Below are 16582 nucleotides of genomic sequence, written 5' to 3' on the forward strand. Positions count from 1 at the left end.
AGACCAGCCTGGCTAACATGGCGAAACCCTGTCTCTACTAAAAAATACAAAAAATTAGCCAGGCATGGTGGCAGGTGCCTGTAATCCCAGCTACTCGGGAGGCTGAGGCAGAAGAATTGCTTGAAACCAGGAGGCAGAAGTTGCAATGAGCCGAGATCGCATCACTGTACTCCAGCCTGGGCAACAGAGGAAGATTCTATCTCAAAAAAAAAAAAAAAAAAAATTATGGCATATTGATAAAATGGAAAATTATTCACACATTAAAATGATGGCAACAAGTTTTTAGTAACATGGTAGGTATAGTTATGATAGAAAATTAAATGAATCATAAGATATAAATGTGCACATATAGTATGATCTCAATTACATAAAAATACACATGTATAAAAATGACCAGACAGAGGTAAATGACTTCAAAATGTTTAGAGCTATACCACAAGGGATGGAATTCCTTCTTATATTTTGTCCAATCTTCCTATCATGGGCATGTATCATTTAGTATTCTGAAAAAAATCCAGCATTTGGGTTGAAGACCATGAAAAAGAAACTGGAAAATAGAACTAGATTTGGCCTGGGATTTGGGCCTGCAGTCCTGGTTTGCCTTCCTTCCCGCTTTGAGCAGAGGGAATGCCATTCTTTCTCTAAGCCTCAGATTTCTCACCTGCAAAATGTGAACAGGAATCCTGCCCTGTCTCCCCCTTGGGGTTGGTGAAAAGATTCAGTGGTTATGTCAGTCAAGGGGCTGATCACAGATGCAGTTCAAAGTTTGGAATGTGAAGTGTCCGCCCCAGAGTTCCAGGATGTCCTGCTTCCTGAAGAGCACAGTTAGTCCAGGAAGGAAACTGAAGGGGAGCAAAGTTCACAGCTTTTTTGGGCTCGTGTCCAGGGTCCCCTAGGAGGTGAGTCTTCCAGCGTCCATGACATGTGAGCCCAGTCTTGACTCCTTCGTGCCTTAGGGCTTGGTAGTTAGATGGGAGAGACCTCAGCGATCACCTGATAATAATACTTGTTTTATAGTTATATTTAGTGAAAATTCACAAGTGTCAGGATTGATGCCTTTTACTCATTTTATTCACGAATTCCACCAATATCTACCTGTGTAGTGGAGTTATTAAATTCATTGTTATGTGGCAGAATTTCCCTTTTGTAGGGCCTGACGCACACCAACTCCTGCTTTTGGGATGAGTGAGATTCACACTAAGCTTGGATAACAGAAGTTTGCCTTCTGTAAGACAACTCAAAGCTCAGAGAGAGACAGAGATGCTGGGGGCATAATAGTGTAAATCTAAGTGACGTACTATGAGACAATCACTGGGGTTGTGCTAAGAGTCTGAATGTCTCTGGGTGCTTGAGGCTTGGGTTGTTTTCTTTCATCTCCTCCTTCATGTTCACCTATTTGAAATCATCTCTGGCTCCATTCAGGAGAAAACAAGATGGAACCCAGTGACTGACCACCATGGACAGATGCATGGGAGAAGGAGAAGGCCCCAGTGGGAAAAGGTGAGTTGGGGGGAGAGTTTAAAGAGCCCACAAGGCTTAGGGCTGGAGCTTAGTAGTGAAGGAAGAAGGCTAGAGTCAAGAGGTTCCCAGGTAGACTGAAAGAGGGGCAACTGCTTGGGCACCAGCCAGGGTTGAGAACAAAGGTTGCCAAGACCTTTGAGGAACATAAGGGGCAACATCAATAGGGCACAGGACCCATCCCCAATCCTTCCTCTATGGTGGATGCTATGGACATTGCAACAGGCAACTGGAACCCAAGGAAAGAATCCTTGAACTTCTTGCAAGTGACTACCTAGCTAATCCTCAGACAGACACTCTTCTCTAGTTATGGTCTTTACTGCCTTACCCTTCTGAAATTAAGGGTATGGTAAGAGGTTTCAGTTAGATGAGGAAATTAAGGCTTAAAGAGGCAAAGCACCAAATGCAATGAGAGGACCTTATTTAGATCTTAATTCAAACAAAGATACCATTAAGAGAGAGAGAAAAAAAACATTAGGACATTATGAGACAATTATAATTTTCAAATTTAGAAATGACTAGGTATTTGATGACAATAAGACACTACTAACATTTACACTTGGTAATAGTATTGTGCAATATGTTAAAAGAAGTCATTATCTTCTAGAAATACCTTTTTAATGGGTATAATAAAATATTTATGGGTATAATGATGCAGTGTCTGCCATTTGCCTCAAAATAATGATGGAGTTGTAGAAGCTGGATAAGGTTATAAATGGAAGAAGATTGGCTATGAGTTGGTCATTGATGAGTGATGAATAGAACGTGGTTGTTAGTCAAATTATTCTATTTTTATGTATGTTTAAAACTATGCATAATGTTGAGGTCTAGCAACTTGTCTGTTTCTGTGGCTAGTAAGTGATGAAGGTGAAAGGGACCTGAGGGCTGTTTGTTCCCTGAGCCTGTGCCCTTGATGACTTTGCTCCTCTACATCCTTCCAATCCACCTAGGGCAGGAAATGTCCTCCTCAGCATCCCCCACGTGTGCTCTGTCTTCTGTCTGGACACCTTCTGAGTCAGGCCATTTCACTGAAAGATTCCTCTCCACAATGAGCTGTAACTTTGATCCCCTTATTCTGTGTCTTGTCAGAGAAGCCTTCCCTGACCACTGCCACCCCAGGCTAGAGTACATAGCCTATGCTAAGCTTCTAAAGTGATCTCTACACTCCTTCATGGGACTCATCACACTGACAGTTACTTATGTCTTCAGTGTCCACCTTCTTTTCTTGGCTACAGCCCCATCGAGTCAGGGTCTTGCCTGCTACATATAGTGCTATGTGTAGCTCATTGACCAGACAATTTGCCTTAGGTATATGAATGCAGAAGGGGTTGGCTGTCAGTATGGCCAGGTCACTATATAAGGGTGAGGTCCCTGGAAGGTTGGTACCCGGGGAGGCCCAGGTCAGAGGACCCATAGAATCCTCAGTTCTTAGCCCATGGTACTTGCTTTGGGTTAGAGATATATGTGGTGGGTTGGTGCATGGGAAACAGTGCAAGAATTAGGTTACTTCTATGGGGTTTGACATTTTAGAAGTAACCAAGTATTGCCAGTTATTTTTCAAGGCAATAGAAAAGAAAAAACAGTGAATGTAAACATGACATGTCTAATGTTTATGAGCCCACCTAGGGCACTTCGAGCCTAGATTGTCTTAGAATTGCTGAAGGGTGGCTGCTCTGTCAATTTATGCTCTTTCTGGTTTTGTTTCCTGCGGGAAAGCTTCTGGGATTTGGCCAAAGGGGCTGGAATTACATGCAATGGTCCCTAGGATGCCAGATGAGTGTAGAAAACCAACTGGAATGTGCTGTGGAGGGCGCCCTGCTAAAATCACAGCCCGCTTTTGTGATCTGGTTCTTAGGAACAGGAGGACGTGTGGGCTTACAGAAATTGTCACACTTGAACTGTTCAAATAAAAGTTGTCTGATGGTAGTACTTGCTGTATTTTCTATGATAATCTTTATTCATTTTCTATTTTCTTTTTATTATGTAAATTCAAAGACAAAATACATTTAAAAGGAAACTTAAGCCAGGCTTGGTGGCTCACACCTGTAATCCTAGCACTTTGGGAGGCCGAGGTGGGCAGATCACAAGGTCAGGAGATCGAGACCATCCTGGCTAACACGGTGAAACCCCGTCTCTACTAAAAGTACAAAAAAATTAGCTGGATGTGGTGGCGGGCGCCTGTAGTCCCAGCTAGTGGGGAGGCTAAGGCAGGAGAATGGTGTGAACCTGGGAGGCAGAGCTTGCAGTGAGCCGAGATTGCTCCACTGCACTCCAGCCTGGGCCACGGAGCGAGACTCCATCTCAAAACAAACAAACAAACAAACAAAAAACCTTAAAGATGGGATACGGTGGCTCATGCCCGTAATCCCAGCACTTTGGGAGGCCAAGGCAGGAGAATTGCTTAAGGCCAGGAGTTCAAAATGAGCCTGAGCAAAATAGGAAGACCTTGTCTCTACCAAAAAAAAAAAAAAAAAAAAAAGGGATAGGTGTGGTGGGTCACGTCTGTAGTCCCAGCACTTTGGCAGGCTGAGGTGGGCGGATCACCTGAGGTTGGGAGTTTGAGACCAGCCTGACCAACATGGAGAAACTCCGTCTCTACTAAAAATACAAAATTAGCTGGGTATAGGGGCACATGCCTGTAATCCCAGCTACTTGGGAGGCTGAGGCAGGAGAATCACTTGAACCCAGGAGGCGGAAGTTGTGGTGAGCCAAGATCGCGCCATTGCAGTCCAGCCTGGGCAACAAGAGTGAAATTCTGTCTCAAAAAAAAAAAAAAAAAAAAAAAAAATCAGCTAGGTGTGGTGATGCATGCCTGTTGTCCTAGCTACTTGGGAGGCTAAGGTGGGAGGATCACTTGAGCCCAGGAGGTGGAGGCTGCAGTGAGCCATGATCATGCCAGTGCTTCCAGCCTGGGTGACAGAGTAAAACTATGTCTCAAAAAAAAAAAAAAAAAAAAAATAAATAAATAAATATATAGAAAGCTAAAATTGCCATCAGGGAAGACTAAGAGGATAAGCTTTTTTTTTTTTTTTTTTTTTTTTTTTATTTTTGAAAAGAATATGTACTTTTTCTTCAAGAATAAAAGTTAGTTTCTAATCCTCTGTATTCAGATTTTATTGCTATTTTTCATTTTTATTTGTGCTATCCATAATAAAAGTAGTACTTTTTATTTATAAAATTAAATTGATATATTTTTTCACCATGGTAAAATATACATAATGCAGCATTTACCATCTTAACCATCTTTCAGTGTATAGCTCAGTGGCATTAAGTCCATTCACACTGTTGTGCAGCCATCACCACTACCTATCTCCAGAACTTTCTTCATCTTCCCAAAGTGAAACTCTGTATCAACCAAATACTGTAATAATTCCTCACTTCCCTCTCCCCCTAGCCCCTGGTAACCACCATTCTACTTTCTGTTCCTATGATTTTGAAAACTCCAGGTACCTCATATAGGTGGAATCATACAGTATTTGCTGTTTTGTGCCTGGCTTATTTCACTTAGCATAAAATCCTCAAGGTTCATCCATGTTGTAGCATATGTCAGAATTTTCTACCTTTCAAGGCTGAATAACATTCCATCGTATACATATAATAATTTTTACTTTAAAAATTATTAAAAATTTATTTTTAAAAAAATTATTTAAAAATTATTATTATGGAAAATTTCAAAGACACATAAAAACACAGAGAATAGTATAATGGGCTCCCAGATACCCGTTCTCCAGCTTCAATAAACTCGCTTTATCTATACTTCCATCCACTCCATCCCCTACCTTATAAAGCTAATTCCAGGAGTATAATTTAATTTGCAAATATTTCAGGATGTATCTAAAAGATAAAGGCTTTTACTAAAAACATAACCACAATACCATTCTTATGCCCCAAAACATTTCACAATGAGTCTGTAGTATAATTAACTATCAAGTTGGTATCTAAATTCCTGTATAGTTTTTTTATTTGATTGTATTTTTTAAAATGTAACTAGCCATTTAAGCTTCCAAAGAGCTGAGTGGTAGAGAGGGGTAGTTTGAAACCAAGATAAATGGAATTTGTACAAATTGGACTCCAGTTAAATTTCATGTACTTGAAACAATCTTTTCAACAATCTTTTCCTTGCCTGTCTGTTCCAGCCTATCTGCTCACCTGTAAAAGCAACAAGAGTAGGTAGTGAAACAGTTGCTCCTTTGCAGTTGAGACCCTCCAAAGATTAAGCCTGTTAATTACTTGTACTCTCTGTTCTGGATTTGGCTTCTTCTTACTCTTCTCCAGGAAAATTGAGTAATGCCTAGTTTTGAGATGGGTAAAAGAATTGTCTCTGAATGTACCTGGAACTATTAACAGCAACTTGAAAATGAAAAGACTTATGACTGAAAAAGAAAGAAAAAAATGAATAAGAGATACTGGAGGACATTGTAAGATGGATCTAAGGATAAGGATAAAGTAACAAGATTGCCAGATTTTCCAACCTGGGAAAATCATACCCTGGGTAAAGGACAATGTGAAAGAGGAGATTTGGGGCAGGAATTTTACCACCAATCTAAGATAAAACTTTCCTATCTTGTTATCATTATTGTTTTATGTTAAATTAGAGTTGCCAGAGAAAACACAGGATGCTTAGTAAAATCTGAATTTCAGATAAACGATGAATACTTTTTAAAAGTATAGCTATGACACAAAGTATATAGACATGCTTATACTAAGTATTGTTTGGCTGGGCGTGGTGGCTCACGCCTGTAATCCCAGCACTTTGGGAAGCTGAGGTGGGCGGATCACAAGGTCAGGAATTCGAGACCAGCCTGGCCAACATGATGAAACCCCGTCTCTACAAAAATACAAAAAATTAGCCAGGCATGATGGCGAGTACTTGTAATCCCAGCTACTTGGGAGGCTGAGGCGGGAGAATCACTTGAACCCGGGTGGCGGAGGTTGCAGTGAGCCGAGATTGCGCCATTGCACTCCAGCTTGGGAGACAGAGCGAGACTCTGTCTCAAAAAAAGAAAAGAAAAGAAAAGAAACACACACACACACACACACAAAAATACATAAATAAATAATAAAAATTTAAAAAATATATTAAATGTATGGTGATTCAACTTGTAAAACTGAGGACTATTTGGCCTTTAGGCTCTTAGTTTTCTTTCTTGGAATATGGTTGAGTTTTCCTTATTCAGCCTGCTTTTCTTGTGTATCTATCTAACATTATAGCATTATATTTTAAAAATTGGCCCAGTTTAAATTAGCACCAAATATTGTGTATAGTCATGCACTGCACAATGATATTTTGATCAGTATGTATGTTTTGGCCAATGATGTGTGGTCTGCATATATGACAATGGTCCATAGTTTATGATTCCATATTTTTACTGCTCCTTTTCTATGTTTAGATACACAAATACTTACCATTGTGTGACAATTGCCTACAGTGTCCAGTACAGTAACATGCTGGTCAGGTTTCTAGCTTAGCAGCCATAGGCCATACTATATAGCTTAGGTGTATATTGGGCTAGGTTTGTGCAAGTCCAGTCTGTGATATTCCCACAATGATGAAATCGTCTAATGACACATTTCTCAGAATGTATCTCGGCCTAACAACGCATAACTCTACTTATTTTCTTATACACTTAGCAATATCAGGTCTGACTAGTCCTTTCATTTTTGCTAACCTGCAGGGCAAAATGTTTGAGAGCTATTAGTTTAGAGCACTTCTTAAATGAGGCAAACTTTTCTCTTGTGATTCCTAGAATCAATATTTCATTCAAAAATAATTTTAAATTGTATTCTATATTATAGGAATGTGTACAATGAAATGTAATGATGTATAATATGTTGGCTGTTTTTAAATTCCAGCCATGGATTTCCCAGTTACTGGCAGTGAAACTGATCTTTTCTGTACATACTCAACACTCAAGAATTTCAACTCACCTTTAGCAAAAGCAAATATTTATATTTAAAAAGAAAACACTTGAATTCAGAATTCATTAAGATAAAAAAGTTAGCAAACTAAAGATGCCTTGTTAGCTGACAGCCCTAATGGCGACGTCTAGGTCAGATAACTCATATTGACTTAAAACAGCGTTGCCCTTGACTTTCCACAGTCACATTTGTAATTATGGAAATAATTTTAAAAAGCTAGTCTCTTTAATCTACATTTTCACAACATGCTGTTGAAAGAGCAAATGTCTGCTCAGTTGTTTTTTCCTTTGCTTAAAAAAAAAAAAGTGCCAGGAATCCCACCCCACCCTGCTGCTGGGTAACAGTCAATCATTTATTATTCCTGGATCAAACACAAGCATTCATGCCTATGAAAACGTTTGGCAATGAATGGGATCTTAGTCTCTACTAAAAACAAAAAATGGCTAAAAGGAGACTTCAATTTATTTTCAAATTCTATGGCTGAATTCCTATAATTCCTAACTGGTGAAAATATTGGCAAGCTATAAGATTTTACTGAGAGTCAGATTTACTTCTTTGGTGTATGCCCAGAGGTGCTATTGAAAGCTATTTGTGGCCAGCTTTCCAGGAGACCAAATGGGCCTTAAATGGAATGAACATTTACCCTGCAGTATAGTGCACAGGGAGAAGGAGGAGAATTAGACACTTTTATTAAAAAAAAAAACTAATTTGTTATACTTAACTAACTTCTACATAGAAGTTTTAGTATTTGGCAAAGCGAAAAGTCGTATCTCAAAATCACCAAATTTACTATAGCTGAACCTTTTCTGTTGTATTTTGATATTAATCCAGGAGTTATATATATTATTTAAATTCTAATATAATCATGTAATTTAGTCAGCCTCACTACATATTAATACAATCACTTTCAATCCAGACTCAACAGTCGTTCCCTCCTCAAGCCTAATCATCCTGATATGGTTTAGATGTTTTGTCCTTTCCAAATTTCAGGTTGAAATGTGATCACCAGTGTTGGAGGTGGGGCCTAGTGGGAAGTGTTTGGGTCATGGGGGCATATCCTTTTTGAATGGCTTAGTGCCATCCCCATGGCAATGAGTGAGTTCTCGCTGTGTCAGTTCACGTGAGAGCTGGTTTAAAGAGCCTGACATCTCCATGCCCTCTCTCTCACTCCCTGTCCTGCCATGTGACATGCCTGTCCCTCTTTGTCTTCTGCCATGAGTGGAAACTTCCTGAGGCCTCACCAGAAGCTGAGCAGATGCTGGTACCAAGCTTGTACAGCCTGCAGAACCACGACGCAAATAAATCTCTTTTGAAAATAGATTACCTAGTCTCAGATATTCCTTTATGGCAATGAAAAATGGACTAACACACAGCCCTAAACCTAATTAAACCCCTAGAAACCATTACATCCTCCAAAGTAATCAATTCCCCCAAAACTGATCATACCTCTTCCCCTAAGCTCTCCCAATCACCAAGTTAACCACTAGCCATGATCCACCAATCATCCATGAAACAAATGTCACTGTGGCAGAGACCACTAATCTTTCAATATCCATTTTTCACTTCCTCATTTCACGAATAAAATCCTCTACATTTTAGCTGAGCACATGACCTCACAGATAGACATGATATGTCCTGCAATCCTTTGCATCTGGGTACGGCCACATGACTAACTTCTGGGTAATGAGATGTTTGCAAAAACAATGCATTCAACTTCCAAGTCAAGTCCTCAGGAAAAACTATCCATTCTTTCCCTGTCCCCCTTTCTTTGGGCTGGTCAGTTTGAAGGGAAGTGGTGAGCTGGATTTAATCATCTGCATGAGGACAACACTATAGGGGAGGGTGGAGCAGGAAGAAAGAAGAAGGCGCCCAAGTCTTGGGGAGCAGCGCAGCCTACATGCCTTGGACTGTCTACTTTGGCCCCAGATGTCAATGTAACCAGACTACGAAATTTAGGAAGATGAAAAATTGTTTAAAAAATTAAGTTTCCACTTTGGGAGGTCAAGGCGGGTGGATCACGAGGCCAGAAGATCAAGACCCTCCTGACTAACACGGTGAAACCCCGTCTCTACTAAAAATACAAAAAAAAATTAGCCGGGCGCGGTTGTGGGCGTCTGTAGTCCCAGCTACTTCGGAGGCTGAGGCAGGAGAATGGCGTGAACCCGGGAGGCGGAGCTTTCAGTGAGCCGAGATTGCACCACTGCATTCCAGCCTGGGCGATAGAGCGAGACTCCGTCTCAAACAAAACAAAACAAAACAAAAAACAAACAAACAAACAAAATTAAGTTTCTTCCTATGACTAATCTCTGTGTAGAATCAAGCAAACAAACAAAACAAAAGACCCTGGCGACCTGATAACCTCCCAAGCCTCAGTTTCCAATGTAACCCACAAAATGGAAAGTTTTCCTTTAAACTGTCTGAAAATTTTAGCCAGAAAATAAAGTGACTTTCTCATTATGTATCTGAAATCCTGTTATTCTTTAAAAAAAAAAAAAATGTTTTTATGCATGACCTCCTCTGAGTTAAAAAAAAAAAAAATCCTATGAAACTATAAAGCTACTTCCTTAAACTAATTTAAACAAGGATGATGGTGGCTATTAAAAACTTCTTAAATTTCATTCAGTTCAGAATGGTTAAAAACAGAACACATGAGCAAGGTGTATCAACGGCTCCCGTAAAAAGCAGGGGCAGGATGCTGTCGGCGCTCATGCCCCAGGGTCCCCCAGCTCAGATGCACGTAGGGCCAGGGCTATTGTCTCCCCCTACAGTTGCAACATAGTGTCTGCCTGCCCCACAGGTCAAATCCCAGGTGTGGTCAACCCACAGAAGAATTTTGGAGGGCCCAGCACTTTCCAGGGCCTGTCACTTGGGCATTAAAACCTGTGATCATCCAAGAGAAACAGAGGTTGGCCCCCCAAGTATCCCTGTTACAGTCCAGGAAGGTGAAGTCACTGGAAACTTTTGGTGAGAACTTTGTGTTCCCTTAGCGGTGAGGATTTGGGAGAGATCAGGGAGGTACTTTAGGGTTAGGGACTTTTAAAACTAAATCTGGATTGTAAATCTAGATAGAATAGGAGCCCTTAGTAAGGCTGGTGGACCATAACTACAGACATTCAGCACCTGTGGGATGAGTCAACCTCTTCTCAATCCTCAGTATTTTGAAATGGATGGTGTTGATTTGTACCACCATGTGTATTATGTGGGCCTGTGGCTGTCTGGCCTAATGTTGCAGGGTTTTTGCTGGAGTTGTATCGTTCAGGTTAACTGTCACAGTGATAAAAAATATGAGAGTGGTTTGTGCAGATGATAGTTGTGTGATCCAAGCAAAAACCACCACTTGGTAGTTCCTGTAGCACCCTTACCCAGTGAGTTTGGTGAAATGGGGTTAATTAAAGCCTCAGGCCCAGCTGTCTCTTGTAACGGGATTTTCTACCAGAAGATTCAGTTGAGCCATAATGTGCACTTTGAAGACTATTTGTGAGGGTTGCTGAAGTGGAGGAATGCCAGTGTTTTACTAGTGGTGAAATCGATTCTGTTCCAAAGTGTTTTTTATGCTATTACAATAGCAACATTATGAGGAGGAAAGCAACTCAGGCATTTAGTTAGAGTACAGCTGAAGATTTACTTCTGTACGGAGAAGACAAGGGTTTCATAGATCATCTCCTTGGACAAAGGTAAAGGCAGAGTATATGAAAACAAAACCTGGCCGGGCACAGTGGCTCATGCCTGTAATCACAGCACTTTGGGAGGCCGAGGTGGGCGGATCACCTGAGGTCAGGAGTTCGAGACCAGCCTGACCAACATGGAGAAACCCTGTCTCTACTAAAATTAGCCGGGCGTGGTGGCATGTGCCTGTAATTGCAGCTACTCGGGAGACTAAGGCAGGAGAATCTCTTGAACCCAGGAGGTCAAGGTTTCAGCGAGCCGAGATCGTGCCATTGCACTCCGGCTTGGGCAACAAGAGCGAAACTCCATCTGAAAAAAAAAACAACCTCCAGATGGTCTGTTTGTCCTTGAGTGCACTGATCAGCTGCAAAGAGGCAGTTTGTCCCTCAAAGGGCTGACAGAGTTGTGAGGGAAGGCAGTTCTTAGTTGTACGCAGGTTTTCTGAGAACTCTGGCTACTTTAGCTACGGAGTGTTGGTCATGCATCCCTGTCTGTGTCACGACGGCCTGTATCTTTCCACTGGCACCTGCACTGTTTCTCTCACTGGAATTTGTTATGTGTTTAGGTTTTAGGAAATTAATAATGTGTGAATTCTGCAGTGATGCTTTGGGGCCTGAGTTGAAACATGAATGTGCAAATGTATGTCATAGCTGTTGATCCTTAGCTTGCAGAACAGGAGATGAAACCAGCATACTGCCTTATTTGTAAGGCCGTGGGTCATCTGGCTGCATGTTGGATGCAGAACAACACACAGTGAGATCTTAGAAAGCCCATTTCCTAAGATAGAGAATTGTGAAAACAATCGTAAAAACATCTCATCTTCTCTGAGAGATATAAAAGTGAGAATTTTATTGTCATGACTTTTGGGAACATGTCACAAAAGATGAAAGGCATTCTCGTTGTCTGGAAACAGTGAAAGAATCCAAGTCCACACATAAATACATAATTTATTATTTCAGATGCACATAAGGAAATAGTACCCATTATCCAAATTACAATTATGTTGTCCACTTCATCAGAACCGGAGTGAGACTCAAGGGTAAAGAATGAGCTGATCATGCTCTTTCTCTCCGATCAAGACCATTCTTTCCCTTTCTCCTCTCACACCTGCACACCCAGGAAAGGCATGCAGCAAGAATCTCAAAATCTACAAGCCAGGAAGAGAGCCCTCACCAGAAATGGAAACAGCTGGCACCTTGATCTTGGACTTCCTAGGCCTCCAGAACGGTGAGAAGTAAGTGTCTGTTGTTTAAGCCTATAGTCAGCCCAAGCTGACTAAGACACATGGTCGCCCAGAATGAAGGCTTTATTTTTCAGCATTTTCTGCAGTGAACTGCATCTTCTGTGGCCACATGAATAAGTTCAGGCCAATGAGTTACAAGCAGAATTAAAGCATGGTAGCTTCTAGCAACCTTTCTTAAAGGACAGCTGGTATATGGCCTTTGCATCCCTTCCTCATTGTCACTCTTTCTATCCTACTGCTTAAAATGTGGTGTGAGAGCTGGAGCTCTTGCTGCCTTCTTAGACTGTGAGGTAAGGACCACATCATAGGGATGATTAAGAAGTAAGCTAGAAGGAGTTTGAGACCCTGAGGACTTGAAGGAATAGAGCTGCTACCACAGTCCCAGATTGCCTTTGCTTCAGTCTTTACACAGGACAGAGAAATAAACTGCTATCTGGTTTAAACAGTGCTTCTGTGAGACTCTATTATTTTCAGTTAAGCCTAATCCTTGCTGATGCACACCTTTTCCCTTATGTTAACTTGACTTCATGGGGCATAGTCCGTGGGTCTCTAGGTCACTTCCTCTTAGTGGTGAGAGGCTAAATCTTGGTCCCTCTGATCACAAATGCAACATGTTGAGAATGCTGTCTTCCTGCCTGCAGCAAGGAATAGGGACATGTCTAGTCATTCCAGGGACTTAAGTTTTCCAGCTGCTTCAATTGATTCCGGAAATAGTAGCCATGAGCTCCATGGGGGCAATGTGACTTCACTTTTACTCTGTAGGGAGCATCACATATACAAACAAAAATAAGACACCTTTCCTTTGCTTAAAGATGTCAATTCTTTCCTGAAAAACCCTGCTGCTCAGGGGAAAATAAATCATTAGATGGAAAAATATTTCCATTTATTTCAACGGGAAACATATGATGCATTTCATTCTGACCAATGATATCCTCAATATTCACATATAGAAAAATCTATTGACTGAACAATGAAAGCAAGTCTATGTAAGAAACAATAATTAGAAAGTACATAGGTCGAAGTACATAGGTAAAAGGCATTTATATGTGAAAGATACTATAATGGAGCACATTTTACTCTCAAGGGAGGAAGAAAGATGTGAGTGGGCTGGTAGAGAAGGGATTGGAGAGGTCATTCTTTGGCAGGTGCAGTGTTCTTTCTGTACTATTTTCTTCAACAATTTTTCAACATTTTGAGGCTTCATAATCATCTTGCACTCAAAGGGCACCACAAATAATATCATAGTACAAAAAATACTTGTAGGACAAAACAAAAACTAGGTATGTTTGTGCTTCAAATAATGTAAAAAATAGTGCACGTGCACAGCCCAGTGACATATCACAGAAGATGCTGCCTATCTCTTCATCCCCCTTGCATGGCAATATGTTTGGGATTCTTTTTTAAAAAATTGGATTGCACATCACTCCTTTATTTTTTATTTTTATTTTTGGAAGACGGAGTTTCGCTCTTGTTGCCTAAGCTGGAGGGCAATGGTGCAATCTTGGCTCACTGCAACCTCCGCCTCCTGGGTTCAAGCGTTTCTCCTGCCTCAGCCTCCCCAGTAGCTGGAATTACAGGCATGCGCAGAAAAAGGATTTCGTACAGTTATGCTTAAATGAACACTGGGCTGTTGTGGCAGGGCCAAGCAACTAGAACATGATTCAGAAATCAGTCAGTGAAAGACACACTTGGATAGGACGAAGAGGCATTTCACTGCCACGAAACAAGGCAGGTGAAGGATTCTAAAACACACAGCAGGAGGCACTCCTACCCCTCAGAGCTTATTCCATCTTGGTGTGAGGGATGGCTTATTTTCTGATGACCACATGTGGGACTATTTCAACCACCACAAGAAACACCACAAGGGTTATTGTTTTGTATTATTTACATATACTATACTTTTTTTTTTGGTAAAAGTAAATGTAACACATAAACTAAATTCAGGACTGATCCCAACCTTCTAGAGCCAGCTCCTCTGGGGTCAGGGAGGAAACGTTGTTTGTCACATCACCGTGCAAGTTACATTCATCTTCCACTGGAATGACTAGAGCCCCCAGGCAGTGGTCTGACTGCAGAAGAGCAGAGAACTGGCTCCTGGGGGCAGATAGGCGCTCTTGTGTCTCCTTATTGGTCATGGTTTAGCATGGTTCCTCCCCACAAGTCCTTAGTAAACAAAGCACTGGCAAAAACCCAAGTCACTACCTTTCAACTCTCTTGGACAAGGGGAGCTTTTCCTCAGCTTGGACTGAGAACCTGTGCCCTAGAAGTGCTATTCTGACTAGATCGTATGAAAGGAGTGGGTGCAGGAGACAAATGGCTAAAATGAAAATGTGAGCCACTGGTCCCCATCTGCAGCTACAACTTAAGATGCCTACAGATGTGGTCAGTGTGACATGTGCAGGGGGCAGAGGAAGGGATGGCCAGGGAGGGTGTTCCCAGGGACAGTAGCATGCCTGCTGGCCTTCACTTCTTAGCCTTGCCCTGGGCAGCCACAGCTTCCATGGCTTTATGCACAGTAGCTTCATGCCCCAGGAACTGCATGGGCTTGATGGGCTTCAAGTTCTTTTCCAGTTCATAGACAATGCGAATACCAGTCGGCAGGTTCACCTCCACGATAGCCTCTTCAGAGAGACCCTCCAGATGCTTGACAATGCCCCAAAGGCTGTTGCCATGGGCTGCAGTCAGTACCCATTTCCCCTCTTTGATCTGAGGAACTATTTCCTTCAGACTCTCACCGGAGGATAGCTGATCTTCAGTGAGGTCTGCATACCTGCAATTCTTACTGTTGTTGCTGTAGAAAAGATGGTTGGGCTCCATCGGAGGTGGTGGGACATCATAGGAGCGCCTCCAGATCTTCACCTGGGCCTCGCCATGCTTCGCAGCAGTTTCTGCTTTATTGAGGTCAGTCAGACCCTCATAATGCCACTCCTTGAGGCACCAAGTCCTCAATACTGGTAGCCGCATCTGATCAATGGCATCTAGCACCGTCCAGAGGGTTTGATCGCTCTCTTCCCTAGAGGGAAAGCAGATGTCAAACTCATAGCTAGCATCTCGCAGAGCCTGCCCACCGCGCTTTGCCTCCTCATGGCCTACCGGGATTAGGTTGGCATCATACCAGCTGCTGAAGTGATTCTCCAGGTTCCACGTGCTGTCAACACACCTGATCAATACTAACTTGTAGGTGGCCATGGCGGTGGGCTGGGGATGCAGCCTATGTTTTGGATTCTTGCAAATAATTCCTATTTGTTTCATATGATATTCTCTGACTGGGACTTGCTATGTCAAGTAATAAGTTGGTGAGTGTGTCTTTGCCTGAAATCAGAAAGTCAGAATATTCTTGTAGCATATGTCATTGGGTAAAAACATTGTTACACTTGGGGGAGAAAAAGGAGTCCTTGTCTGGGATGTAGTAGAAGCTTTCAAAGCCCTAATGGCAAGAAGTTGTCACTGAGCTGTTATTATGTGAATAAGTATGTAGTTGAGATGACAGGGGTCAGAAAGAGTCAACACCTCAAATTCTCTTCTTAGGGTCTTACTCTGAGACAGTGAGTTAAGTCTTTATGAAGTAGGTGTGGCGAAAGTCAGGGAAGCTGCAGACGAACCTCTGCCACACATAGGCTTTTTGCCAAGGGCCCCAGGGCCTCAAATCTCTCTTGTTTTCTTTCAGTCAGACTTGAGGGACATGGGGTGTGGGTAGAGAAGAGTTTTAGTACTTCCACGAAGTTGCTGTAGGTATTACCGAAATGCTATTGACTTAGTGACTTTTAAAGAACAGGACTGAGATATACCTCTGCCAGCCAGAGTCCACCTGAGAGTTTGTTTTGTGAAAGGAGGACCTGAGCTGTGTTGGGCAGTGAAAGCCCCTCTGGGAGAAGAATGGGATAACTGACCTTCACCTGCTTGCTCTGTCTCTGTTTGTTCTAAAATACCAGCCGCGCAAGCTCTATTCTTACTTGTTTCTGGGCCCTACCAGGTCCTAGCAAAGTGCTGTCAGAGACAAAAGGGCATGGGCTTTGGAGTTAGAGTTGGATTCAAATCCCCACATTTCCTTCTCTGAACACTTTTAAGCCTTTCTTATCTGCACGACTACTTCCCAAAGAAAGTCCTCGTCTGCCCTCGCATTCCCCTTGAACTGCATCACATAGTGTCTTCTCTTCTTAGCTAACTTCACTATATGCAAGTGTTCAACCTGCTGTCTTATCAGAGAGCCTTTTTTTTTTTTGTACTGGACTTAGA

The 16582-nt window shown here is 41.9% G+C and overlaps 1 protein-coding gene across 1 annotated transcript; it reads right to left on the reverse strand.

Moving 5' to 3' along the window:
• Positions 1–14809: 14809 nt before the first annotated feature.
• LOC105485751 (phosphoglycerate mutase 1-like) lies at positions 14810–15726 on the reverse strand. Its single transcript, XM_071078880.1, has one exon. The coding sequence runs from the start codon at positions 15596–15598 to the stop codon at positions 14810–14812; it is 789 nt and encodes a 262-aa protein (XP_070934981.1). The 5' UTR covers positions 15599–15726.
• Positions 15727–16582: the final 856 nt, after the last annotated feature.

This window comes from Macaca nemestrina, chromosome 14, assembly GCF_043159975.1.
Source record: "Macaca nemestrina isolate mMacNem1 chromosome 14, mMacNem.hap1, whole genome shotgun sequence".
Lineage (NCBI taxonomy): Eukaryota > Metazoa > Chordata > Mammalia > Primates > Cercopithecidae > Macaca > Macaca nemestrina.